The 27,982-nt window shown below is 48.7% G+C and overlaps 1 protein-coding gene and 2 long non-coding RNA genes across 3 annotated transcripts in view; 2 read left to right on the top strand and 1 right to left on the bottom strand.

Annotated features, from left to right (window-relative positions):
• Nucleotides 1-628: 628 nt before the first annotated feature.
• On the bottom strand, nt 629-26,527 carry LOC120994730. The gene is made up of 4 exons (XR_005777462.1): nt 26,517-26,527; nt 23,648-23,655; nt 13,920-13,925; nt 629-809 (listed from the first exon to the last, which is right to left on the bottom strand). It is a non-coding gene; the product is annotated as an uncharacterized LOC120994730 (long non-coding RNA).
• On the top strand, nt 1,088-4,253 carry LOC120994731. The gene is made up of 4 exons (XR_005777463.1): nt 1,088-1,219; nt 1,778-1,784; nt 3,115-3,119; nt 4,244-4,253. It is a non-coding gene; the product is annotated as an uncharacterized LOC120994731 (long non-coding RNA).
• Nucleotides 17,214-27,982, top strand: part of NLK (nemo like kinase) — a 163,697-nt gene continuing 152,928 nt past the window's right edge. The window contains exon 1 of the mRNA XM_040423510.1: nt 17,214-19,182. Within this exon, the coding sequence (XP_040279444.1) occupies nt 18,692-19,182 (491 nt within the window). The 5' untranslated portion in view covers nt 17,214-18,691. The remainder of the gene's footprint in view (nt 19,183-27,982) is intronic.

The following is a 27,982-nucleotide window of genomic DNA, read 5'->3' as shown; positions in this document are numbered from 1 at the left end:
GATCTGCTTGCCAGGGTTGCAGAACAGAGGACATAGCCTTGCTGAAGCAGGAAGGGCTGTTTTGAGCCCCTTGAGGCATAACAGTCCAGGTGTACTGTTTGCCTGCATGTGTGAAAGCAAAAAGAAACTGACATTTCTCATGTAAGGGAACAGGAAAGAATGCATTGGCCAGATCAATGACAGTAAAAGTTGTGGCAGTGGGTGGAATGCCAGCAAGGAGTGTGTGCGGATTGGGGACAATAGGTGTCTCAAGAACAGTAGCCTCATTGGCAGCTCGGAGGTCCTGCACCATGCGGTACGTTGGAGGCTGTCCTTTCTCCCTTTTCTTCCGTACTGGGTAAAGGGGTGAGTTACAGGGAGAAGTAGTGATCTTGATTGCCCCATTCTGCAGGAGGGCCTGCACCTGGAGGGTAATAGCATCCTGTTGTGAGATAGAAAGCGGATATTACGCTTTGTATGGCAGAACCTTGGGATCCTTCAGGGTCACAGTGACCGGTGGGACATTGAGGCGTCCGATATCATGGGGTCCTTTGGTCCAGAGAGTATTGGGGATGAGGTGCAAAATGGTTTGCAGCGAATCCCCTTGTTCATATGAATCAGTGCAGAATTTTATTGTCAGACATCCAGCAGCCGTGGGTGTCACATAATTTGAGTGAAAACCACAAAGACCAAGAAGCAAGACAGTTTCTTATCAGAAAGAGGATCTTAAACTAACACAGCAGAAACTAACATTTCTGTGAAAAGAAAAAAGGTGGGGGTCAACTGATCCCCCGTAGCTGTCCTGCAATGTGGTGGAATGATCTGCTAATCTTGCTTTCACCCATTTGTCTGTAATTGTTCTATAAAGAATTCTCCAGACTCATGATCCCGGGGGTCAAAGTTAGCACCTTTAAGTTCAGGGATGTGGATTTGATCCATTACCAGTGTGGAGTATTCACCTGTCTTGTTTTCCACTATACTTTGCAGGTCTAACCATGTGCACCCATAGGTTTGGTGCACTTGAGACAGTTTCCTGAAAAAGGGCATGGGATGGGTCTCAGGGTCAGGCAGTAAATTCACTATGGTGAATAACTGTTGTGGGGATGTGGATTCTGCAGCACCGTCTGCATCCCCCTGTTCTGCTTCATCAGGTTGCCCCCCTACCATTATAGAAGTAAGGGTGGCAGGTGAGTGTGGTAGCATGAATGTACCGTCCGGGTTAACCATGGGGTACAAGGTAGTAGGAAGGGGCAAGGGTGACATAGGAGTGACGGGGGGGTCCGGACCGAATGATATTAAAGGTCCGTTCATGGGCGTTGCCTGGGGACAAGATGGCGCTGTAGCTAACACGGGAAGTGATGGGACGTGCCGGGGAGTAGTTACCAAGGTGTGGTTTTGTGGGTGGGGAGCCCCACAGTGAAGGCACGTATTTCGGGAGGAGGGATTCTGTTGACCACATGTTTTGCAGGTCCACCCACCTGCTTTCTTCCCGGCGCCATTTATAGGGTGTTGGCAAGTCATGTATCAATGCAACACCAGGTTTACAGAAATATCTCTGTCTTTTCTCATCCAAATTTTGTTCTCCCCCCCGTCTGTTCAAATTCTTTACTACAGTCCAACCACACACGGACCATGTCTGTCAATTTATCATCTTCTAACTTCCCCCTCTTCTCGTTTAACAACACTTGCCAGGTGGCACTACACAGGATGCCTCCTTTACAGACACTATAACTCTTCTCCAACTTAGTTAATCCTTTTATGAAACGTTTGCCTCTCCTGTCCGCCACGTACTGTTCAGGAGAACAGTAACCCTTCGGGACACTTTCCTCATTTCCCATTATCTGGATCCTTCACCTTGTTCTGGACAACACAGAAACCTGATATAACACGTTGAGCCTAATGTCCTACACACTCTGGGTAGACACTGGCCGGTCTCCTCCCTTCTGTCGCCTCTCGGTCACAACACCAGGGTGACCGATTGACACAGGCACTTTAGGAGACCTTTGGGTTTCTATCAGTCTGTGTTTCCGTTACAAAGGGTCGCACATTAAAAACAATAAACCACAATACATCAAGGAAGAACCCTTGCGTACTGTCTAATCGTCTCTCGCACCTACTGGAGCCGCCTAAAGACCTCTGTATAAAGTAATCACTGGACGTGAAGACCTTTGAGTCCCGGCAGCACACTCTGGGCTACCCCGAACCGCTCTCCACCCATCTGTGATCGTCCCCTTTATGGAGATTTGAGTCAGACGCCGGGCTGAACTCCGATACAGGCACACAGGAGAACTCCGTGTCTCAGTCAGTGATACTTGTCAACAGGGTCTTCACAACTTTATAGGCACAACACAGTACATCAAGACTTTAAAAAACATATGGGGTTCTTACTTTCATGCCCTCGAGGACGTCCCAGACTGCTTCCGCACCCCTCCCTCAGACGAACTCCAAGAGGCTACACCAGGGGACACTTTATAGGCAAGATGACTCAATTTTCTCACCTCATATCACGGGTTGCGATCCCGGTGTCCGTTAGTGCGCCTCTCCTCGTCTGGTCTCTGGGGGTACGGGAACAGAGGGTCCAATCCTCGAGCCCCACGATGGGCACCAAAATTGTTCTGGTTCTGGCCAAGCTGCCAGTTCGGTTGATGTACTGATCCAAATCAATTAGTGTACGTGCACGGAGAGATCAAACTGAGACAACCCACAGCACGGGGTTAAACAGGATCTCTGCTTTATTTTCTGAAAACAGCATAATACATAGGTTTTACGACAGGGAGAGGTGGGAGGGGGGGGTGAGTGAAAGATAAAGTATATCTTCCCTATTGGCTACAAACACTATACTTTTTCTGTAACCTTCACAGCTCAGAGTAAATTCCTCCCCCCTCCCTCCTGGCTCGTCGGAGAAACCGTTACTTCTTTCTACTTTCTAACTGCTTGCTTGAGCTGAACGGAAACCTCTTTGTAACTGCTTGCTTGAGCTGAACGGAAACCACAAAGAAACACATGATAAAACACAAAGTAAGATTCTAGTTTATAGGTGTTGGCTGAATGCCTGGCCGCCATCTTAGCTAAACATAGTCCTCAACAAGCAAGTATCCATTTTGTATTAATAGTCCATAACAGTATTTTGTTCAGCCGGGGTAGTAAATTGTTCTGCACTACAGTATTGCTGGCCCTGTCTACATATATTTCTGTCAATTTGGACCCGCTTACAACATGGGGCCATTTTTAAGTTTTTTTTTCCAGGGCCACGTTTAGTTCCCAGTCCTTATGGGGCATCATATATCAAGGGGAGAAAAACAGAACTGAATCACACATCCACAATGCTATGCTTAGATCTAATTGAACTTGTTTCTCAGCGCATCATCAAAGTGTACAGCCCCCCATACTGCATGCTGTACCAGAGGCATTAGTGTACATTTTGATCAAAAGGCATAAGCCCACTCACCACGCCAAGGTCGCCTCTTTGAGTGGGACCTACTCTGACAAGAAGGCGCAGCACAGTGCGGTGACAAAGCGGCACTGCCCTAGTAGGCGGCAGGACCCAGGAGTCAAACAGTAACCCTGCTGTCCAACAATGCCACCCATGGTCCTGGGTCCCACCAACCCACCAGCACAGCGCCACAAAAACAAAGGCCACACACAGTACTGCACCATGTGAACAGTTGTCTAACACATGTCCATTGCTATCAGAGGCGACCTTGGCCTTGTGAGTGGGCTTATGCCTTTTGATCAGAATGCACACTAATGCCTCTTTTACAGCATACAGTATAGGGGGCTGTACACTTAATATTGTACAGAGAAGCTAATTTAATTAGATCTAAGCATAGCATTGTGAATGTGCGATCCATTTCTGTCCTTCTCCCCTTGATATATACTTATGGGGCATCATCTTTGAGTGGAAGCACTGAAGAGGCAACATACTGAGTGGAGAGGCACTAAATGGCATTATAATGTTGGCATACTTGGCTATTATACTGTTTAGGAGGCACTTAGAGGACAATATACTGTCAGGGGGCACGTTAGGGGCATAAAGCTGTCTGGAGAGGCGCTAAAGGGGTATCATAGTGTGAGAGACACTTAGGAGCCATCAGACCGTGTGTGGGGCACAAAGAGTCCGTCATGCTGTGTGTAGGGGGTACTAAGGGGGCACATCATCTTGGGGGGCATCATATGGTGTAGGGATGCACTAATGGGCCATCATGCTGTATAGTGGCCCTTAAAGGGCATCATATTATGTAGGGGGGAAATCATTGTATGAGAGGCACTAGGGGCATCATACTGGGTATTGCATCATACTCGGAAGGGGGCACTAATGGGCATCAGTTGGGAGAGAAAGCATCATTACTGTGTAGGGGTAAGCAGTAAGTTTAGGGGGTCACTAAAGGGACATCACTGTTCTGTGGGGGGGAAGAGAATTTAGGGGACATCATTACTGTGAGGGGACCCATCCTTATTTGTACGTAGGGCACAAAGAAGACAGGGCAGGATTGGGTGCATTTGGACAGGAATTGAGTGGCGTTAGAGGTCTGCCTTAAAGAGGACCTTTCACCGATTCTTACCCTATGAACTAAGTATACAGACATGTGGAGCGGCGCCCGGGGATCTCTCTGCACTTACTATTATCCCCGGGCGCCGCTCCATTCTCCTGCTATGCCCTCCGGTATCCCCGTTCCCTAAGTTATGGTAGGCGGAGTCTGCCCTAGCGCTGGCCAATCGCATTGCAGAGCTCACAGCCTGGGAGAAAATAACCTCCCAGGCTGTGATCTCTGCGCTGCGATTGGCCAGCGCTAGGGCAGACTCCGCCTACCATAACTTAGGGACTAGTATCTCCGCCTACTATAACTTAGTGAGCGGAGATACCGGAGGGCATAACGGGAGAACGGAGCGGCGCCCGGGGATAATTGTAAGTGCAGTGAGATCCCCGGGCGCCGCTCTACATATCTGTATAGTTAGTTCATAGGGTAAGAATCGGTGAAAGGTCCTCTTTAAAGAGGACCTTTCACCTTGAAAAACATTGTGAACTAAGTATGCTGCCATGGAGAGCGGCGCCCGGGGATCTCACTGCACTTACTATTACCCCTGGGCGCCGCTCCGTTCTCCCGTTATGCCCTCCGGTACCTTTGCTTCTTAACTTATAGTAGGCGGTGTTGTCATGGTCTTACCTTCTTGCTGTTCTCCTTCGTTTGACATGTGCTGGCGGCCATCTTGGTTTCTGGGTTTCTTGTAGCCTCCCACCCTGCGGCTCCTCCTTCCCACTGGGAGGAGCTGGATGCCTAGCTCATATATATAGGAGGTCTGTGGCTTCAGTTCCTTGCTTGGTCCTCCTGTGTTCACATGCTTCTAGACTGCTGCTGCTTCTGGTTCCTGATCCTGGTTTCGTCCGACTACCCTTCTGGTTCCTGATCCTGGTTTCGTCCGACTACCCTGCTGGTTCCTGATCCTGGTTTCGTCCGACTACCCTGCTGGTTCCTGATCCTGGCTTCGTCTGACTACCCTGCTGGTTCCTGATCCTGGCTTCGTCTGACTACCCTTCTGGTTCCTGACCTCTGGCTTCGCAAAGACTCTGCTTCGGTTTCGCCATCCGTTTGGACTTTTGCTTTACAGCTTTATTTTCAATAAAGCCTTCTTATTTTCACTTATCCCTTGTTGTACGTCTGGTTCATGGTTCCGTGACATTAGGACCAAGCCATGAATTCTGACGGTACAGGGCCATCCTCGCTACCCACGCTGGTTGCCAGACTTGATCAGCAGGATCACCTGTTGGGTCGGTTCGCTGTAGCGTTGCAAACCCTGCTTGAACGCACGGCTCATTTCGCTCCCGTTGCCGATGGGTCGGTTGTCGCTCCTGGGCCCGCTCCTACTGCCGCTCCGGTTGTTGCGCCAGAGTCTACCCCGACACCTGTTGTTGCACCTGCGGTGTTTCGGGGTATGACCGGTTCTGCCCCTCTTCCACAGCGCTTTGGGGGAGAGCCAACTCAGTGCCGAGGTTTCCTTAACCAGGTGGGCATTTATTTCGAGTTGCTGCCACATGCCTTTCCCACTGAGAGATCAAAGGTGGGCTTCTTGATCTCGCTGCTTTCGGACAAGGCCTTGGCCTGGGCCAGCCCTTTATGGGAGAACAACAATCCGGTGGTTGCCGAGTTTTCCGGTTTTGTTGCTTCTCTTCGGAAGGTATTCGATGTGCCGGCTCGTGCTGCCTCTGCTGCGAAGCTCCTTATGTCCATCAGACAGGGTTCACGATCCGTAGCTGAATACGCCATTGAGTTTCGTACCCTGGCAGCAGAGGTGGGCTGGAATAATGAGGCTCTGGTCGCTGCTTTCTCTCATGGTCTCTCGGATGCCTTGAAGGATGAGGTTGCAGCTAAGGACCTACCAGTGGAGCTCGAGTCTCTTATTTCTTTCCTAATTTTGATTGACACCAGACTCAGGGAGAGACCTTCCTTTAAGGAGAGCCTGCGGAGGTTTTCTAACAGATTGGCGCCTACGTTTGCTGTCCCACCCGTGCCTCCCTCTCCTCCCACGCCTCCTGGGGATGACTTGTCTGGGGGTGAACCCATGCAGCTGGGGTTTGCTCGCCTGTCCGAGGGGGAGAGGGTACTCCGGAGACGCGAGGGCCGATGCATGTACTGTGGTCTCGGTGGGCATTTTCGGTTGGCATGTCCGAACCGTCCGGGAAACGCTCGCACCTGAGATCCTGTCGGGGGCAGATCTTGGGTGGAGTCTCCTCGTCCCCGGTTTCCCGTGTTGACAAACCACTGATCACTGTTGTCCTCTCCTGGGTCGGGGGCTCGGTGACGACCCAGGCGTTGGTGGACTCTGGTGCTGGTGGTTTGTTCATTGATAATGTGTTCGCTGCCGCCAATTCCATTCCTCTGCAGGCTCGAGGTTCCCCACTGGCTCTTGAGGCGATAGACGGCAGACCCCTTCTGCCGCCACACGTGACTCATGAGACCCTTCCAGTGGGGATAGCCATTGGTGCCGTTCACAGAGAGTCGGTCTGCCTCCAGGTTATTTCGTCTCCACACTACTCGGTGGTCTTGGGGTACCCCTGGCTCCGGAAGCATAATCCGACTTTCGATTGGAGATCGGCCGAGATCCTCTCGTGGTCACCGCAGTGTGGGGCTAGTTGCATCCATGGGTCTGTCAAGTTGCTGTGTACTTCCTCGGACTCTCTGTTGCCTCCTGAATACGAGGAGTACCGGGATGTATTCGATAAGGTGCGCGCGGTTGCCCTACCTCCGCACCGCCCATACGATTGTGCCATAGAGTTACAATCTGGTGCCGTTCCTCCTCGTGGCAAAGTCTATCCACTGTCGGTAGCGGAGAATGAGGCCATGGAGGAGTACGTGAGGGAGGCGCTTTCACACGGACACATTCGCAAATCCTCGTCCCCGGCAGGGGCTGGGGGAGGAGTCGATTCCGACTTCGGTCATACCTCCGAATCAGATCTTGGCCGCCATTCGCACCAGCCTGACCTCTCCCCTGGGTGAGCAGATTTTGGCGGCTCAATCTGGTGCTCCCTCTGGGAGACCCAACGGCAGATGTTTTGTGCCTGAGGAGTTGCGCACTCGGTTGTTGCGAACCTACCATAACTCCAAGACCGCGGGGCATCCTGGAAAGAATCAGCTGTCCTGGGCTGTTTCACGTCTGTTCTGGTGGCCTTCCCTACGTTCCGACATCGCCGCATATGTAGCGGCATGCTCCGTTTGTGCCCAGAGTAAGTCCCCTCGGCACCTTCCGTTGGGCCTTCTGCAACCCATAGCCACCGGGGAGCGCCCATGGTCACACCTGGGGATGGATTTCATTGTGGACCTCCCTGCATCCCGAGGCCATACGGTCATTCTCATGATTGTGGATCGGTTTTCCAAAATGTGCCACTGTGTTCCTCTCAAGAAGTTACCCTCTGCACAAGAGTTGGCCACGATTTTTGCCAGGGAGGTCTTCCGGTTGCACGGTTTGCCCAAGGAGATTGTGTCGGATCGGGGGAGTCAGTTTGTGTCCAGGTTCTGGCGCGCCTTTTGCTCCCAGTTGGGGATTCATCTCTCCTTCTCCTCGGCCTACCACCCTCAGTCCAATGGGGCCGCAGAACGATCCAATCAGGCCTTGGAGCAATTCCTTCGTTGCTATGTCTCCGATCACCAAGACAATTGGGTTGACCTCCTGCCTTGGGCTGAGTTTGCCAGGAACATGGCGGTGAACTCTTCCTCTGGGACGTCTCCCTTCATGGCCAATTATGGGTTCCAACCTGCCGTGTTACCGGAGGTATTCTCTCCCCAGGATATTCCGGCTGTGGAGGATCACCTTTCCGTCCTACGTGCTTCTTGGGTACTGATCCAGAAGTCCCTTGAGGTCTCTGCGCAGCGCCAGAGACTCCAGGCTGATCGCAGACGAGCGCCTGCTCCTTCCTACCAGGTCGGAGACCGTGTATGGTTGTCCACCCGCAACCTCAACCTTCGAGTGCCCACTCCCAAGCTGGCGCCTCGCTTTGTTGGTCCCTTCCGAGTGCTTCGCAGGGTAAACCCGGTAGCCTATGCCCTTGCGCTTCCTCCTGGCATGCGGATCTCCAACGTGTTTCATGTCTCCCTGTTGAAGCCACTGGTGTGTAATCGTTTCACTTCCTCGGTTCCTCGGCCTCGTCTGGTCCAAGTGGGTAATCGTGAGGAGTATGAGGTGAGCAATATCCTGGACTCACGCCTGGTCCGCGGTCGGGTGCAGTTTTTGGTCCATTGGCGTGGTTATGGTCCAGAGGAGCGTTCCTGGGTTCCCTTCGCAGATGTCCATGCTCCTGCCTTGCTCCGAGCCTTCCACGCACGCTTCCCTCAGAAACCGTTCTTTACTCCGCGGAGGAGGGGCCCTTGAGGGGGAGGTACTGTCATGGTCTTACCTTCTTGCTGTTCTCCTTCGTTTGACATGTGCTGGCGGCCATCTTGGTTTCTGGGTTTCTTGTAGCCTCCCACCCTGCGGCTCCTCCTACCCACTGGGAGGAGCTGGATGCCTAGCTCATATATATAGGAGGTCTGTGGCTTCAGTTCCTTGCTTGGTCCTCCTGTGTTCACATGCTTCTAGACTGCTGCTGCTTCTGGTTCCTGATCCTGGTTTCGTCCGACTACCCTTCTGGTTCCTGATCCTGGTTTCGTCCGACTACCCTGCTGGTTCCTGATCCTGGTTTCGTCCGACTACCCTGCTGGTTCCTGATCCTGGCTTCGTCTGACTACCCTGCTGGTTCCTGATCCTGGCTTCGTCTGACTACCCTTCTGGTTCCTGACCTCTGGCTTCGCAAAGACTCTGCTTCGGTTTCGCCATCCGTTTGGACTTTTGCTTTACAGCTTTATTTTCAATAAAGCCTTCTTATTTTCACTTATCCCTTGTTGTACGTCTGGTTCATGGTTCCGTGACAGGTGTCTGCCCTTGTCCTGTGGGCGTCTCCTTCTCCTAGGCTGTAGCGCTGGCCAATCGCAGCGCACAGCTCACAGCCTGGGAGAAAAAAAACTCCCAGGCTGTGAGCTGTGATTGGCCAGCGCTGCAGCCTAGGAGAAGGAGATGCCCACAGGACAAGGGCAGACACCGCCTACTATAACTTAAGAAGCAAAGGTACCGGAGGGCATAACGGGAGAACGGAGCGGCGCCCGGGGATAATAGTAAGTGCAGTGAGATCCCCGGGCGCCGCTCTCCATGTCTGTATACTTAGTTCACAATGTTTTTCAAGGTGAAAGGTCCTCTTTAATGTAAAACAAATTTTCTGCTTTGCCTTCCTGGGAAGTATGTATGCTGAATATTATCCCCTAAAACTATATATGAATCTGCTTCACTCCTCCAGCTCTATATACATGCTGCATGTAGCTGGCCAGCGAAGACCTGTCCTAGGTTGCTAATATAGCTTATATGTGTATACAGCTAAACCTGCTAATAACCTTAATGCAGTTCCTGTGTTTGTGTGTTGGAGACAAAGGCAGAGTTATTTACTGTGACATCATGTTTTGGATGTCATATAACTGTTATATTTTGTGTTCACAGAAGCATAAAAAGATAATATGCCCTTAAGATTCATTTTGTAATGTAAGGTAAGCTCAGTGACACAGCAGAAACAACAATAAGCATAGTGTTAATCTGTTGTTGCTGGGCAGAAGTCTAGTCCAATCACAGCAACCAGCTTCTTACACAGCAAGAGTTTTCACCAATCACAGCCAGTCTCACACACAGCCTGTCTGGGAATTTCCCTAACAGGAGCTGCTAGAATCATTATTCACCAGAGACAGGAGCTGAACACACACAGCTGGATCAGGAGGTTGCTGGTGACAGATTCCCTTGAAAGCCATTGTATGACGTTAGAAAGAAAATCTCTCCTCTTTCTCCAGAAACACACTTGCGTTCACATCTGTGCTGTGAACTCCAGCAGTCTGTTCCGGCAGAGGAACAGGCTGCTGGAGTTTACCGTATGAGGCACAGACAGATACCACCGCGCACCACCGGATCTAATGGGATCTGGACGCTTTCCGGCATATATGCCGGCTTTCGGTCGGGAAAAAAATGGTTTGTCTAGTATTGTTTGGTTGAAAGCCGGCATATACACCGGATACAGTTACCAGACTACAGTGCCAGTGTTCACAACGCAGCCTTACTTATTGCAGGTCAGCTCCATTCATTTGAACTTGTCACAAGGTTTATTACAGCCTCACTGGAATTTGGAACGGGCAACTGGGGAGGGAACGGTATGACAATGCCAACACATGGCAAGATATGCCCCATAGTATTATGTCAGCGAATGTAACACATTTTATTGAGGTTATTTTCATTGACAGGTTGAGAAATCTTGTGACCCCTGCAGTGTCATTATCATTATGCGTGGGCATAGCTACAGAGAGCGTGGAGCTGCGGCTAGCCCTAGTGTCTAAAGGTCGCCATACACATTAGACTTTTGTCGGCTGAACCCGGGCTGACCGACTATCTAATTCGTATGGGGAGCTCCTTGAATTGTGGATCAGTCGCCTTGAATTTCGACGCCTGATCATTTTGTTTTCCCGGTAGATGCGCCTCTGTCAGGGGTGTCCGGCACCAGCTTTCTCCTCACTCCCTACTGAATATACATACATGCTCGGCCAAGCTGTGCGTATATGTATGTGCATGTGGGATACAGGAGAGATCGCTGTCGGACCACAGATCACCTTTTGTATTTGGACCTATAAATGTCCAGTAACGTCGCTATCATCCTGCTGTCACATTCAGTGGAAATTCATCAACTGCCTGAAGTAATCCCCATGTACTGACTGCAAGAAGGCAACTGAATATGGATGTGACATGCTGTCATTTTGGTAGACAAATCATTTTCATAAAAAATAATACAAGAAGGAGACGTGATGTAATTTGTTCTGGAAATTCTTAAGAAATAGAATCAATATAAAAATGAATATATAACTGTTGCAAGCATGGTAGGCCACCTATGTATGGTCAGCGATAACATATTTGCTGTATAAAACCCATTAAGTTTTGTTTAAAAATGTCTTCCTTGTAATCTGTACAGTAAAGCTGGCCATACACAAGATAATTGTCTGCCAAACTCTCGTTACCATACACATGCATGCTCATCTCACCCGTGCATGCATGTGCTGTAAATGGGAGAAGGAAGCAAGCCACTATCAGTCAGCTCTAGTGGGCAGCTTAACTCCCAATGATAAAAAGGATCAGACATGTTGAATTCCAGTATGCATGACCCTTACCTCTCAACATCTGACATCAGGGGAGAGTCGGGAGGCCCCCATATACATTAGATGGTTGGCTGATCCTGCCAAAATCGGTGGGTTAGGCTAACATACTATGGGCCAGATTTATCATTAGCTCAAGTCAAAATAATGGAGTGAAAAAGTTGCAGATTTTTGCGCAATCGCTAAAACTGCGCAAAAAATTGCGACTTTTATTGGCTCTGCGCTATGCTCGCCAGTTTTCTGAAAGTGGGCGTGTTAACTTATGTAAATGAATCTCTAGACAGATTTACTATTGCGACAATTTTAAAAAGTTGCAAAAAATTGCGCAATTTCACTCCAGTGAGGACCATGCTTATCTTATGCGACTTTTTAATAAAACATGTGATTTTTTTTTCGTAAAGACTTGCGACTTTGTAAAGCCGCTTACTGAAGGATAAACTGCTACCGTCAAACCACATTTATCACAGTATCAAAGGACCATTAATAAATCTGACTTAGCCAAAAGTGACTTTGGACATATGTAACAGTGGAGTAAGATGTAAGTGTAATGATAAATCTGGCCCTATATGTCGAATGCGTATGGCAAGACTGAAGAAGAACAGGTGTTGATATGTTTATTTCTTTAAAAACGTTATACTCACTGATTATGTTAGGCTCTTTTAATGCTACTGGTGCAGCAAATGCGCTGCTACTCGGAGGTGAAGTGGAGCACATGCAGTCGCTGCTCCAGTAATGCAAGCAGAGGTTCTACACTTGCGCAGCGGCACAGGCGCAGGATTGTCAGGGCCGGCCGAGATGTTTGGCCCTGTCAATCAAGTGGTAGGGGCGTGTCCTTTACTTTTCCAAATAAACTGAAAAACAGGATGAGCTTTAGGCTGGGCACTTGGAGAATATCTCTTGCGTCCATTAAACCCTAGTTCTAGGTTGTTTTTGCACACAGTTAAATGTCATCAGACGTCAAGTCATGGTCAGGGAGGATAAGCTGGAACCTTCACCGTTGTACTTAATGGGCCAGATATATCATTACTCTGACAACTCACTCCACTTTCACATATGGCTAAAGTCAGTTTTAGCCAAGTCAGATTTATGATCGGCCCTTTAAGACTGTAATAAATGTGGTTTGACGGTAGCAGTTTATTTGTCAGTAAGCAGCTTTACAAAAGTCGCACATCTTTACGAAAAAGTCGCACGTTTTTATGAAAAAGTCGCATGTTCTATTAAAAAGTCTCAGAAGATAAGCATGGTCCTCACTGGAGTGAAATTGGGACTTTTTTGCGACTTTTTTGCGACTTTTTTAAATAGTCCCAATAGTAAATCTGTCTAGAGATTCATTTACATAAGAAAACATGCCCACTTTCAGAAAACTGGCGAGCATAGTGCAGAGCAGAAAAAAGTCGCAAATTTGTGCGCAGTTTTAGCGTTTGGGACTTTTTTGGGACTTTTTCACTCCATTATTCTGACCTGAGCTAATGATAAATCTGGCCCTATGACTTTTTCTCAGAGTACACGACCAGAGCTCACACCCATAAATCACTTCGACCACGATGACAAGGAAGCCATACACTCAATGCCAAAACAAAGTACGGGCTTAGCTCCCATATCCTCACCCATGCGACACTCTTTTAGTATACCGCCACACGGTCAAGTTTCCTAATGCAACTTTGGAAACCAAAACCAGGAATGAATTAAAAAAAGAAGAAGTTGTTTTGGCTTCCAAAACCACATCAGTAAACCTGACCTTGTGGCCGTAATCTGAACATTAGAGTTTACCAGCAAACCTCTGCAACTTTACTGATGCCATAGCGTACTATATATGTATGGGTGCTTTCACACTTGCAGCAGAGGATTCCGGCAGGCAGTTCCGTCGCCGGAACTGCCTGCCGGATCCATCAAAACGTATGCAAACTGATGGCATTTGTCAGACGGATCAGGATCCTGATCCGTCTCACAAATGCATTGAAATGCTGGATCCGTCTCTCCAGTGTCATCCGGAAAAACGGATCCGGCATTTTTCCCCCCACATTTTTGCGGTCTGAGCATGCGCAGACCGCAATGCCGGATCCGGTTTTCTGGAACACCTGGCCCCAATGCATTTCAATGGGAAAAAATGCCGGATCCAGCATTCTGGCAAGTGTTCCGGGATTTTGGACGGAGATAAAACCGCAGCATGCTGCGGTATTATCTCTGTCCTGAAAAGGCAAAGAGACTGAACTGAAGACATCCTGATGCATCCTGAACGGAATGCTCTCCATTCAGAATGCATTAGGATAAAACTGATCAGTTCTTTTCCGGTACTGAGCCCCTAGGACGGTACTCAATGCCGGAAAAGAATAACGCTAGTGTGAAAGTACCCTATATCACATGAAGCACTCATGATAGCAAATCCGTTTTTTATCTGTAACATTTTATCTCTTAGGCCTCATGCACACGACAGTGTTTTTTCACTGTCAGTGATTTGGCTTCAGTGGTCCGTGTCCGATTTTTCTTCAGTTATGTTTCCTTGTGTCTTCCTTTTTTTTGTCTGACAGGGGGAAAAAAAAGGACGGTTAATGAAAAGTGTAATTTTATTGCACCAAGGTCTTTTAGAAAAAAACGGACACGGATGCGGACACGGATGACATACCAGTTGTGCACCCGTTTTTTTTGACGGACCCATTGACTTTCAGTTTTTTTTTTCACAGCTCCATAGAAATGAATGGGACCTCCGCTAAACTGTGAAAAATGACGGAACGGACGCGGATGCACACAACGGTAGTGTGCATGAGGCCTTAATCAGTATTCAGTTAACCAATAAAATAACTACTGAATGATATTCTAAGGTCCAAGCAATGACTTAATCACCAGTAATCTATGTGGCTGGGTTGGTGTTCCTGCCCCTGTAAGTGATATGTGACTGAACTAATGTCCTGTGATTTATGGTTCCCCTTTAATATGACATTTCAGACTGCTCATAGCACTCGGTGTAGGTGGGTGTCACAGGGGCGCCTCTGCCTGTTGAGAAAGCCACAGAACATGACAGCAGTGATGAATGAACCTTTCATTGAAGTCGCCCTGTAATGCTGGGACTCCCCAGCAGGGGGCGTGCCTCCTCACCTCTATGTTAGCAGCCTATGGCTCACAAGGTTCTTTTGCAGTGCAGGTTACAGCTCTGTCTACCAGGCGGAGATCATCAGGGGGTTTCTCTGATTGGCATTCCTCATCTGTATCACACATTGCAATAAACTTTTCTTTGTTTTTAATCTTTTTATTTTATTATTTTCTGCAAAAATACTACACAACAATACACATACATGATAAAAAGAAGTACCCCACAGTAACCCAGCTAACCCCAACCCCATTCACTTGAGTGACCCACAAAAAAAAAACATTTGCGGTAACAGTGTTCGCTTATGTGAATAGTAGGATGGCGATCAGCACCAGAAGCCCAAGTGCGCGCCAATACATAAGGACATAAACGACATCCTTTAAGACTCATTCACTCCAGCAATTTTCACGTCCGTGTGCAGTCCAAGTGTAGAAGGGACAGAACCCGGACTGAACACTGATACCATAGGTCCGTGCAAGGAAAATCAGCAAACACATTATTTTTATCTGATTTTCATGCCATACTCACCCATTCAATAGGTCAATGAATAAAAGAATAGTGTACAGACCCATCCGCATGTGGTGCATTTTTCACGGATGGTTGCCGTAAAACGCTAGGTCAGTATTTTTCTTTTTTTTTTTTGACAGACATGAAAAATGGATGCCATGTAGACGGAAAAAAATTGAAAACGTGGAACGCAAAAGCAGTCTAAATTGATTCAACATGGATGGAAAATTGTCCGTTTTTTAGCGGACAGAACACGGACGAGTTTTACATCGCCCGTCTGAATGTATGAGAATTGAGTCTGGATCAGGCACTGCTGGGGCCCCAAACAAAGTTATGTTTGGGAGCCCCTGTTGTGCCGCCACTCACCCCCAATAGCACTGCTAAGCTCCGCCCCATCACACCTCTAATATGGCGACCCCTTATGTGCCCCCACACACTGTATAATGGCCCCTTATGTTCATCTGCAAAAAAAAGGGGGTTAGTCAGCACCTCCCAATGCGCAGGTGCACGCTGCCATGGCTGAAAACAGAGAAAGAAAGGGGGAATGCAGCAGCACCTTGCAAACCAGATAGAGTACAATAATGCCATAGTCACTAAAAATATTATAGTGCTAATGCTACGCTTATTTATAAAGTGAGATCCTTGGCAAATGCATTTTGTACAAAATCATCTGAGCCCGTCAACCGAACGTCAAGGCGATCTCTGTAAGGCCTAGTTCACACGAACGTTTTTTTTGCGAGTGTACAGGCCGTTTTTTTGTGTTCCATATACGGTCCGTATACGAAACCATTCATTTCAATGGTTCCGCAAAAAAACGGAATGTGTTCCGTATGCATTCCGTTTCCGTATTTCCGTTCCGTTGAAAGATAGAACATGTCCTATTATTGCCCGCAAATCACGTTCCGTTGCTCCATTCAAGTCAATGGATCCGCAAAAAAAAAAACGCAACACATACGGAAATGCATCCGTATGTCTTCCGTATCCGTTCCGTTTTTGCTGAACCATCTATTGAAAATGTTATGCCCAGCCCAATTTTTTCTATGTAATTACTGTATACTGTACATGGCATACAGAAAAACGGAAAGGAAACGGAAACACAACGGAACTCAAAAACGGAACGGAACCGTGAAAAACGGACCGCAAAAAACTATAAAAGCCATACGATCGTGTGAACTAGGCCTAAGACGGGTCCTAACACTAGTATTTAGTACACTAGTATGAAAAACTTTTTCTGCACAGAGATGAGATCTCTAGTACAGGGAGGATACAGACCTGCGGCTCTCCAGCTGTTGTAAAACTAAAATTCCCACCATGCCCTGCTGTAGGCTGATTGCTGTAGGCAGCCTGGGCATGCTGGGAGTTGTAGTTTTCCAACAGCTGGAGAGCCACAGGTTGGCCATCCCTGCTAGTAGGACTCTGACAGGCTGACAGGCTCCTTATCTCTGATCTCTGACCTCATAAACACTCAATTCTTATCTTACTGATAAAAATGTGGCTTAAATAAGTGTTTATGACATTTTAGTAATTTAGAGATAAGGGTTATTAGAGGACTGTGAAAGTACCAGTCACACAGCTAGAAGAACAGTTAGGCCTTTGTTACAGAACGGCTCAATATTTTTAATAAAGGACAATTGAAAACATGATTTTTCGCCGATAATGAGAAACATGCAATCATAAGGGGGGAAAAAATGACCTCCAAAAGGTGTAAATAGCTCTAAGGTAGTCACTTCCAAAAGGTGGCGCTAGGGAGGAAGGTTCTCCTTCCCTGAGAGGTGCCTCATTACATGTTATTTTCTCATGGAGCATTGTCACAAAGACTCCATACACAGCTGGTCTCCTTAAAGGGGTACTGCAGATCTACAAAAGGATGGCTGCTTTCTTCCTAAAACAGCACCACACCTGTCTGCAGGTTGTGTGTGGTATTACAGCTCAGCCCCATTCACTTCTGAACCTGTAGACAGGTGTCCTGCTGGTTTGGGGGGAAAGCAGATATATTATTGTAGTCCCGAGGTGGTCGCTCTATAGACAGGATTGGTTGGTAACCGTAAACCTTAGCAGAGGGTCTCCTCAGGGCTGGAGCACGGGGGCAGATATTAGACTTCCTGTCAGTAATCCCGTACAACACCACAGTCTGACAACAGCGAGCAGCAGCTCGCATTCACTGCACAGACGGACTGTAAATTGCTATGATATCTCCGTTTATTAAATATCTCGCCGTATTGTCTATCGCTACTTCAGGAGTAAGCCAGCCTAATAACAGCTGCTGCGTCCCGGCTGTCACCTCGAGGCAGGAAGGGGTTAACCGCGTTACCTCTTCCACACAGGTCATTGGGGGCGTGTCGACGTCTGCAGGATTCAACATCCGATTGGCTACCCTTCCCGTCCATCACGCGGAATCTCCTCTCGCAGGTCCCTCTCCTCTTCTCCCATTGGTCCGGCCTTCAAACTCCACCTTTCTTTTGCTTCCACCGCGATGCCCGCCCACTTGTGCCCGCTTCCCACGAAGTATTGGTTGGCCGTCAATGAGTCGGCGGCTGTGATTGGCTGCCGTTGCTGTCAGTCAGACGCGGCGTCAGGTGGCTGCTGGGGCTGCCCGCGTCTAGCAGTCTGTGCTTGCTGTGACTGGTCGAACTGTGGCGGATTAGAGCCCTGTGGATTGTTCTCTTCGCGACCTCGGTGGTCGCCGCCGCCGTCCTGCGTTTCTGTGGTGGAGCCTGTCACTTGCCAGAGCTATTCCCGTGAGAAGCGCCATCCTGGGGGAGGAGAGCAGCCGGGATACCTCAGTGTGTGACTGTCAGAGGGATGGTGTGGCCGGTGTAGCCTCCCATTTATCTCTCAGCCGTCTCCTGTGCCCCCAGCCCCTCCCTCAGCACTCACCTTGCCCCCGACTCGCCCCCTGCTTGTTGTCGGCGCGAGCTCCTGGCCTGAGCAGCTGTCAGTGTGCGTCCTGCCCCTGGACCGGGCTAGCCCCCTCTCTATGTGTGTGCCAGGGGGGTGGCCTGTGCTCGTCCCTGGGTTGGTAGGGATCTCTCTGCCAGGCTAGAGGAGGATGTGGGATGGAAGGGCCAGGTTGCCGTTTACTTCCTAATTTGTGTAGTCTGTGGCACCTGGTAGCAGCGGGCTGGAGGGAGAAGTCAGTGCACCTCAGTTAAAAAAGAAAAATATGGAGTTTTAGTATTTATTAAGGAGGTGCAGTCTTTGGGGGGGTGGGGGGAGGGCGACGTTGATTCCTGGGACAAGTTGGTAGCGGGTTAGTTGCTCGGAGACTTTGGTTCTTCTGGCGGTTGAGGCGACGGGGGCGCAGCTTGGGTGTAGGATGAAATATCTTACTGGGTTGTCACAGTCCTGGTGATCACATCTGTATGGCCCAGTGACAGGTGGAGCTGTCAGCAAGAAACATCCAAGGGCATTTCTGTGAATGTCTCTTTGTAGTACCCCGGCCAATGCAAAAATGATGGCGGCGTACAATGGGGGTACGTCAGCAGCGGCTGGGGGGCACCACCACCATCACCACCACCACCACCTGGCCCACTTGCCCCCTCCTCACTTGCATCATCACCATCACCTTCATCCTCAGCATCATCTTCACCCCGGGTCAGCAGCTGCTGTGCATCCCGTGCAGCAACATGTTGCCTCTTCCTCTGCTTCCTCTTCATCCTCAGCTGCCGCAGCAGCGGCGGCTGCTGCAGCTGCTGCCATGCTTAACCCTGGCCAGGCCCAGCCATACTTCCCATCTCCTGCTCCGGGACAAGCCCCTGGACCAGCAGCAGCGGTGGCACCTGCCCAGGTGCAGGCAGCGGCAGTGAAGGCTCATCATCATCATCATCATCATCAGCACGCTCATCATGCTCAACAACTGGATATTGAACCTGATCGTCCCATTGGCTACGGAGCATTCGGTGTAGTTTGGTAAGTGTCCAGAACATGCCGTCACCCACTGCGGGGCACCATTGGCATACGCTGACGTGTTCTGCTTGATTGTCTGAAGAACTTCTCATGAATTATGTTCAGGTATTGAGCAGACCACTATCAAGTGGGCTTGTGCTGAGCTTTTGCAAAGTGTGAATATAAGAGTCATACGTATTTGGATATTTGCTTCTTTTCTGAATCTGGTTGTATCTCTGTATTTGGCATAGACAACCTGGTTGGTGGTCATCATGACCAACCTCTTCACCCCTCAAGCTCTAGCTGATAACTGTTAGAGATATTATGGAAACACGATGGAGTTTGCTGAAGGCATCAACACTAGACGTTGATTTTGTCACATGCCGAGAATGGTCTCGGTGCCACGCGGACTTCTTGGATCTGGGGACTAAAGTGTAGGCCGTTGACTTGGGGTCCGGCCACACACTGTTTTTAGGAGTAGTTTTTAAGACAGATCTTTTAGCCAAAGCCAGAAGTGGATCCACCAGGAAAGAGAAGTCCTTTATATTTCACATTCTTTTCGAATCCACTTCTGACTTTGGCAAAAAATCCTCCAGGCAGATCTGCATTCAAACCTCCTCCTAAAAGCACTTTGTGGCTGTATCCTTACAGTTTTTGTTCCACTGGTGTTTCTTAGTCTTATAGGAAGATGTATGGCAGTAATTCCTAACCTTACCATAAGGGAACCTCTCAGGGAAAATAACCTTATCTCTAAGGGAACCTCTCATTATCTCCTTGAACCACTGACCAATATTAGTTGCTCCTATGCCAAGCATCTTGGAGCAGACCAAAAGGCTTCCTTCACATTGGCGGCAGAGCCTTCCGGCATTGACTGGCCAGACAAAAACTGCTGCGTGCAACTTTTTTTTTCCCTGTCTGAATCCCAGCATATTTGCCGGGTAGCGGCCGGATCTCCGTGGGTCCACATTATGGTTAATAGGGCCTGTGGGTATTCCGGTAACATCTGGCAGTGCTGGATATGGAGAACTAAGGCGGCCAGAATGCTGTGATGCGAATGTGAAACTAGCCTAAGAGTGATTAAACATGTTTGTGAGGAAACCCTAATACGGTCTACACTAATGGATGGACAGGTGGTACATAAGTGTGATTACAATGAAGAACTCTCCATAGATCTTCTGCTGACAGTGTCCCAATGTAGATCCTCAAGACTAGTTTGTTCAGTGGACCTAAGGGGTGACTTGCCATTTGCCTAAAACGTCACATTTATGATCCAGTAAAGGTTTTCCATAATTGGTTGGATCTGAGTTGATCATCTACTATACTTTGATCCTAGACATCAGCTTTGGTTATGTTCCTGGCAGATGCTCCATGTTATGGCGTCTTTCAGGTTGTACAAGGTGATTAATAAGGCTGTGGGTATCATAAGAAGCGTGTGGATCGCCCACTGGAGGGTTGCAGCTCACTGATGGATTAGTGTCGTGTCTCATGTCCTCGGCTCTGAAATCCCTCCAACGCTGTGTCTTATTCCTCCTCCCTTGTCTCCCGGTTTTCCTTGCCTCCGCTCTATTGATGGTCTTTCTCCTTTAAGACTTGCGTCGCTGCTGCTGTTTGGTTGCAGACACGTGGTGCCTTTTCTTGTTCTGTTCCTTTGTAATTGGATGGCATCTGCTTTTTGTGGCTAATTGCTGTTATTAAATTTTGAAGGTTCCTCAAAAAAGTCTATACTCAAACAGCAGGTTGTTTTTTATTATTATAGGTTGATATCATTTTGGCAAGACATAATTATCAGCTCCCCCCCCCTTCCCCTGTGCTGTGGTTTCCATATTCTGTAGTTCAATCACACAAGTTTTTAGGTGTTTTGTTTTAAATGTTTAAAGGGAACCTGTCACCGGGATTTTGTGTATAGAGCTGAGGACATGGGTTGCTAGATCGCTGCTAGCCCATCCGCAATACCCAGTCCCCATAGCTCTGAATCTCCGAATCTCCTCCTTGCTCCCCGACGTCAAAAAGCTAGAGCGCCGTAATATCGCGATGCGCGAGCGTCATCATAGTGTTCCTTCCCTGTGCTGGAATCAGCGTCAGGGAAGGAACTGCGCATGCGCTAGCTCGCACATTGCGAGATTACGGCGCTCTAGGTTTCTGACGTCGGGGAGCAAGGAGAAGGTTCTGAGGGTGGGGGGCGGTGCTGGGATCCTTCACGCTGGACTCATCTCAGGGACAGGACTCCTCTCAGGTTAATTTGCATATGTATAAAATCTTTTTTTTTTTTTTTTTACACAATAAAAGCACACAGAGCTATGGGGACTGGATATTGCGGATGTGCTAGCGGCGATCTAGCAACCCATGTCCTCAGCTCTATTCACAAAATCCCGGTGACAGGTTCCCTTTAAATGGACCTAGTCTGTATGTACTTTTACATGTAAGGTATTCTTTGTGTTATCAGCTATTTTAGGCTGGGTACATGCCGGCTGTTGTGCGGAGGTTCACTGTTGAGTCAACAGGCTTTGCATAAATCAATAAATCAATAGTACAGGTGAATATAAGAAACCTTGTAATCTAACTTATCAGAGAAAAGCACTCCTTTCTCCCCCCCCCCCCCCCCCCCCCATCCAAATAACATTCTCTGCTAAGGAGTCTGGAGAGACAAGACGGGCTGTCAGATCAGACTGCCCATAGAGGACTGTGGGAAGTGGGGGGGGGAGTGATATGTGTGAGGGTACTGCCACATGGGGGAAGGGGGGAGTGATCTGTGTGAGGGTACTGCCACATGGGGGAAGGGGGGAGTCATCTGTGTGAGGGTACTGCCACATGGGGGAAGGGGGGAGTCATCTGTGTGAGGGTACTGCCACATGGGGGAAGGGGGGAGTCATCTGTGTGAGGGTACTGCCACATGGGGGAAGGGGGGAGTCATCTGTGTGAGGGTACTGCCACATGGGGGAAGGGGGGAGTCATCTGTGTGAGGGTACTGCCACATGGGGGAAGGGGGGAGTCATCTGTGTGAGGGTACTGCCACATGGGGGAAGGGGGGAGTCATCTGTGTGAGGGTACTGCCACATGGGGGAAGGGGGGAGTCATCTGTGTGAGGGTACTGCCACATGGGGGAAGGGGGGAGTCATCTGTGTGAGGGTACTGCCACATGGGGGAAGGGGGGAGTCATCTGTGTGAGGGTACTGCCACATGTGGGAAGGGGGGAGTGATCTGTGTGAGGGTACTGCCACATGTGGGGAGGGGGGGGGTGATCTGTGTGAGGGTACTGCCACATGGGGGAGGGGGGGGGGTGATCTGTGTGAGGGTACTGCCACATGGGGGAAGGGGGAGGGTGATCTGTGTGAGGGTACTGCCACATGGGGGAAGGGGGGAGTCATCTGTGTGAGGGTACTGCCACATGTGGGAAGGGGGGAGTGATCTGTGTGAGGGTACTGCCACATGGGGGAAGGGGGAGGGTGATCTGTGTGAGGGTACTGCCACATGGGGGAAGGGGGAGGGTGATCTGTGTGAGGGTACTGCCACATGTTCAGGTTTGTGAAGCCAAAACTGGGAGTGGATTCACAACAGAGGAGAAGTCGTATCTGTCCTTTACACTTTCTCTCCTTTTATGATCCACACCTGATTTTGGCTTCCAAAACTGAATCAGAAAAACCTGAAAGTGTGCATGCAGACTGAGGGAAGGGTCGCACTGTTTTTGGAGGAGGTTTTGAGGCAGATTTTTTTTTTTTAGCCAGCTTTCGAATCCACTTCTGGTTCTATCAGAAATATAAAGAACGGACTTGTACTTCTTCTACCTCCGGGATCCATGTCTGGTTTTGGCTGAAAAACCTGCAGGAAAATTTGTCAAAAAAAAAACTGTGTGATCCCAAAACATCATCACACCTGGCCTTGTGAATCAAAGTATAGGGGACGTGGCAGTTGCAGATAAAGCAGACCCTCTAGGAGTAATGGTAACGCCCCCGTTGCTCCTAGAGGCTCATTTGCATTTATTAAAACCCTTTTCTCAGTAATGCGGGCACATATGGACATATTACTAACACAGATGTCTTCAGCTGCCAAGTGTACATGTAACAGGTCAGTCAGTGTCATAGGTACAAATCTGCTGACAGATGCCCTTTAAAAAGCTGTGCCAGGTTCCCTTTAAGACTATAAAGTGGGGCTTGTGCTCACATGTAGCAGGAATAGCCTCATTACCTGTATGATGGAGGCTGCTGGACTAATGGTCTATTAATAACAATACATTGTTCCCTGTGCCTCGCCTTGTCAGGCTGTGGAGTTTTGAGGATCATCTTGACATTGTAATGGAGCACGCTCCCTATGGATGATGGGTAAAGCCTTCAAGTCCTGGGCTGTTCATGCGTCATGCTGAATGGCTTAAAGGGGACCTCTGCCCTCACATGATTCTGTTTTAGTAAATTCTTATATTACATCTTTTATACATGTATTGTCCTATTCCTCTGTTATTCCTCCTGGAAATCTATGAATTAGGGCCCATTCACACGTCTGCAACTGTTCTACGATCTGCAACCAACGGACACCGGCCATGTGCGTTCCCGCGTTTTTGCGGACCGCACGTGGCCGGCACTATAATAGAAATGCCCTTTCTTGCCCGTGTCTGCAGACAAGAATAGGACAGGTTCTATTTTTTTGCGGGGCCGCGGAATGGAAGTGCGGATGCAGACCGCACACGGTGTGCTGTCCACATCTTTTGCGGTCAAATTGAAAATGAATGGGTCCGCACCCATTTTGCTGACGTGTGAATGGACCCTAAGGCAACTTGGTGTTACTATTCTACTGAAGATGCTGCACCCCTACACTGTCGGCACTGTGCTCAGCCAGGTTGTCAGTGTATTAATTATATACAGATGCAGCCGAGCTAAACGTGATGGTGAACACTTCAACTAAAGAATGGCAAGAAAAGGATATCTATTGGATTTTGTCACGAGGTCAATGCAGGCGGAGTATGAGCAATCCAGTAAACAGTCCGGGGTTAGAGCAGGCACTGCGGAGGTTCAATATCCAGAAAATGGGCACAAGTCGGTACACGGGCAGACACACAAACAAATCGGCACACCTTTGCAGGAACTAGCAAGCTAGACAACCTATTTTATGGCTGGTGTGAATTAGGGTGTGCACATGCTAGCCCTATAAGAGCCAGAGGACGCATGCGTGCGCTACATGGAGGGGTCTAGCCGGCTAGAGCAGGCCACAGCCTGAGCCTTAAAGGGAACCTGTCACCTCTACTATGCTACCCTCACTGAGCGTTTCTAAATGTTCATTGTGTTACCCTAAACATATAAATTACACTTAATTTCATTTGCAGACAAATTCAGTAAGTATTATGCATTTATGTACTTCCTGCCTTTTATGCAAATTAACATAAAAAAGTCATATCTTAGGCTTCGTTCACATCACCGTTCAGCCTTTCCGTTCGGAAAGGATGGAGAAGGCACATAACTGAGCCAAACGGAGCCCTTAGGACCCCATAGACTATAATGGGGTCCGTTATGTTTCCGCTCAGAAGATGATTTTGAAGCGGAGACAAAAGTCCTGCATGCACATCTTTTGTCTCCGCTCCAAAATTATCTTCTGAGCGGAAAGATAACGGACCCCATTATAGTCTATGGGGTCCTAAGGGCTCCGTTTGGCTCAGTTATGTGCCTTCTCCATCCTTTCCGTTCCGAACGGAAAGGCTGAACGGTGATGTGAACGAAGCATAACTTGTGTGATCAGGTTAATTTACATATGTATCAAATCGGTTTTTTTACACAATAAAAGCACACTGAGCTATGGGGACTGGGTATTGCGGATGTGCTAGCGGCGATCTAGCAGCCCATCCCTTCAGCTCTATACACAAAATCCAGGTGACAGGTTCCCTTTAAGGAGGCTCAGGAAGACCCATTAGAAAGCTGGAGAAAGCAAGAGGGAGGGAGCAGCGGTGCCCCCCCCCAGGAAGCAGGATTACAGAGTGCTGTTTGTAAAGTTACTTTATTTTGTGTTAGATGATATGCAGGGAAGGTGGGCATCGCCCGATGATGGGCATAATACACATGAAGTTTCACTGATGGAGGGAGAAAGACAAGGTCATGAGATATAAGACTTCAGATAAAATGGACCCAGCCCATCGGTCCTGATCCACAAGCCTGTAGAAGGCGGCTTCCAGCGGCGTCCCTCTCATTGATGGCTCGGTGTGCGTAGCCTTTTGCTTGTTTTGCTTGTATTCGGAGCTCTGCTCATGCTGGCGCGTTTTGTGAATTGGCTTAGTACCGTCTGTTGTCTGATTATTGACAGGAGGAAGGATGGGGGAGGGGGATATTGTGTAGACAGTGGAAAACTTCCTCTGTGCAATATTTCAGACCATTATTCTAAGCGTTTAATAGATCCGGTGTGTTCCTTCCCCTGTGGAAAATATTTCACATTTCTGTGACTTTGCTTCATAGAATATTTATCTCTAAATAAAGAAAAAAAATCTTATCTGATTACGAGGGTGAACCCCAAAATCGGAGAGATTTCATTTATTGTTTACTGAGATCCCATTGCTTCTTGTGAGGAGCGCAGTCCAGTGCCGGGTGACGCTAATGGAGACCGCTACCAATCCTTTCCTTTCCTAGGAAGTCATCCAGTCACAGGTTTCTCATCAGGACTTCAAGAAAGCTGAGTGACGCTACCTTTATTGTCTTCAACCTTACATTTCATGAGAGCGGGGGCTCCACTTTGCCTTTTTTGTTCTGGTGGGTGCACATTGTATGACCTGTTGTAATACATTAAAAGCGTGTCCCCACCTTTTTAAGCATTTTTAGAGCTAGGCCTGCCATACACAGCAGATGGCGTTCCGTTGAGGGCCCGTTCACCCAACCCTTCCGAGCGTGCATGTGTCCTGGACAGGGAGAGGGCAAAAAGCCACTGCCAGATTTGTGGCTGATGTCTTTGAGAACAAAAGGATAGGGCATGTTAAAACTCAGTATGCCTGACCCTTCTCTCCCCCGACATTTGTGTGACCAGCCATACAGAAACAACTGAATGCTCCCGATAGGTGGAGGTCCTCTCAACGGGTCCGCGCCGAAGTTGGAGTTCACGCAGCCGGTGCCCGTGTTTTGCAGACCGATGTTTGCTGTCCTTGTCAACACGGGCATGGCGACCATACTGTCTTGAGAATAGGCCCTTGCACTGAGGGAATCTGACAATACAGATTTTAAGTCGGCCATACACATAAGATAACATTCTCGCCCAACCCTCCCAATAGCAATGTACTCTCAGCCGATGTGGGGAAAGGGGAGAAGGCTGTAGCCAGACACCTGGCGGCAGCTCTTCTGAGAATATAAGGATTGGGCAGTTGAAATCCAACATGCCTGTTCCTCATCTTCTCCAACATTTGCTTTTGGGGAAGAGTCGGAAGACCACCATACACATTGCATAGCGAGATGGTTGACAAGAGCCAAGTGTAATGAATGGCGGCTTAGGCTACTTTCACATTAGCGTTTTTTGCGAATCAGTCATGGATCTGCAAAAACGCTTCCGTTACAATAATACAACCGCTTGCATCCGTCATGAACGGATTTGGTTGTATTATGTCTTCTATAGCCAAGACGGATCCGTCATGAACCCCATTGACTTACATTGTGTGTCAGAACGGATCCGTTTGGCTCCGCTTTGTCAGGCAGTGTTTTGGTGTCCGCGAATGGTGACGGAACGGAGACAAACTGATGCATTCTGAGCGGATCCCTTTCCATTCAGAATGCATTAGGGCAAAACTGATTCGTTCAGGGCTCTCACAAGCGGTCCAAAACGGATCTCACAAACGGAAAGCCAAAACGCCAGTGTGAAAGTAGCCTTATTCCTCTCGTGCACAGGTCACTTAACGGCAGCGTGCTGCTCTGTAGTTCTGGACTGGGGTCACCTCATGGCAATTCCCCCGTTGTTCACTGGTATCCAGTTTCTTGATCTTTCTTTGCCTCTTCCCTTAATGGCAGCAGAGTTATTTGAGGAAAGGGAAGCCCGGGGGAATCCTTTTAAAAGCCCTGTTTTGTGCACCCTCTCAGGTCTAGATAGGAGTAGTCACATGGGTAGGCGGTCGGCGTGCGGAGTGCAGCGCTTTAATCGGAGGAGGGTTATCTGCAAGGTCGGAGTATAAGAGGCTTTGAAGTTATCAGTCTAAATAGGCACTGTGTTCTATAAAAGGAGCGGAGGACACCCTCCCATCAGTGTTCAGACCACATGGCAATAAACACGCCATTCATCCGTATTTGATGAGGGGAAATAATTGTAACCAGTTTATTCTGTTCTCTTGTTCGAATTATGAATTGAACTCGGATTATCATTGATTTCTAAGTCCTCCTGCCGTGAGGAGGTGCGTGCTCCCTCAGATTTTAGTGGGGATTTTATTACCAGGAGGCTTTTTGGTACGCCGTCCACAGGGGAATATATAGACATTAGATTTGAGTTTAGAACTGAATTCGATCTGATGACAACCTAATGGCGATCAGATGCACAAATCCTTCCCCGACTGGGGAATAGAATACCAGTCAGATGGCGGCATGATTACACGGGACAGTTATGAATTCTTGTTCCTTATATAGCCCAAAAATCGTTTGTTGGAATAGGGCCCTTAGACCAAATCAAGGTGATAGGAGAACATCTATTCACCTTAAGGCCTCATGCACACTACCATGTGCCAGCTGTGCCAGTGTTGCGGACCACAAATTCCGCAATGCACGAACTGTGTGCCCGCCGTCTGTGGACGTGGACCCCATTCACTTGAATGGGGCCTGCGATTGGCATCCAGTGGTCCGCACTGCAAAAAAGTATTGCATGCAGTACTTTTTTGCGGTGCAGAGGC

Source organism: Bufo bufo, chromosome 3, assembly GCF_905171765.1.
Source record: "Bufo bufo chromosome 3, aBufBuf1.1, whole genome shotgun sequence".
NCBI classification, from domain to species: domain Eukaryota; kingdom Metazoa; phylum Chordata; class Amphibia; order Anura; family Bufonidae; genus Bufo; species Bufo bufo.
This window is presented reverse-complemented; position numbering and strand designations above follow the sequence as displayed.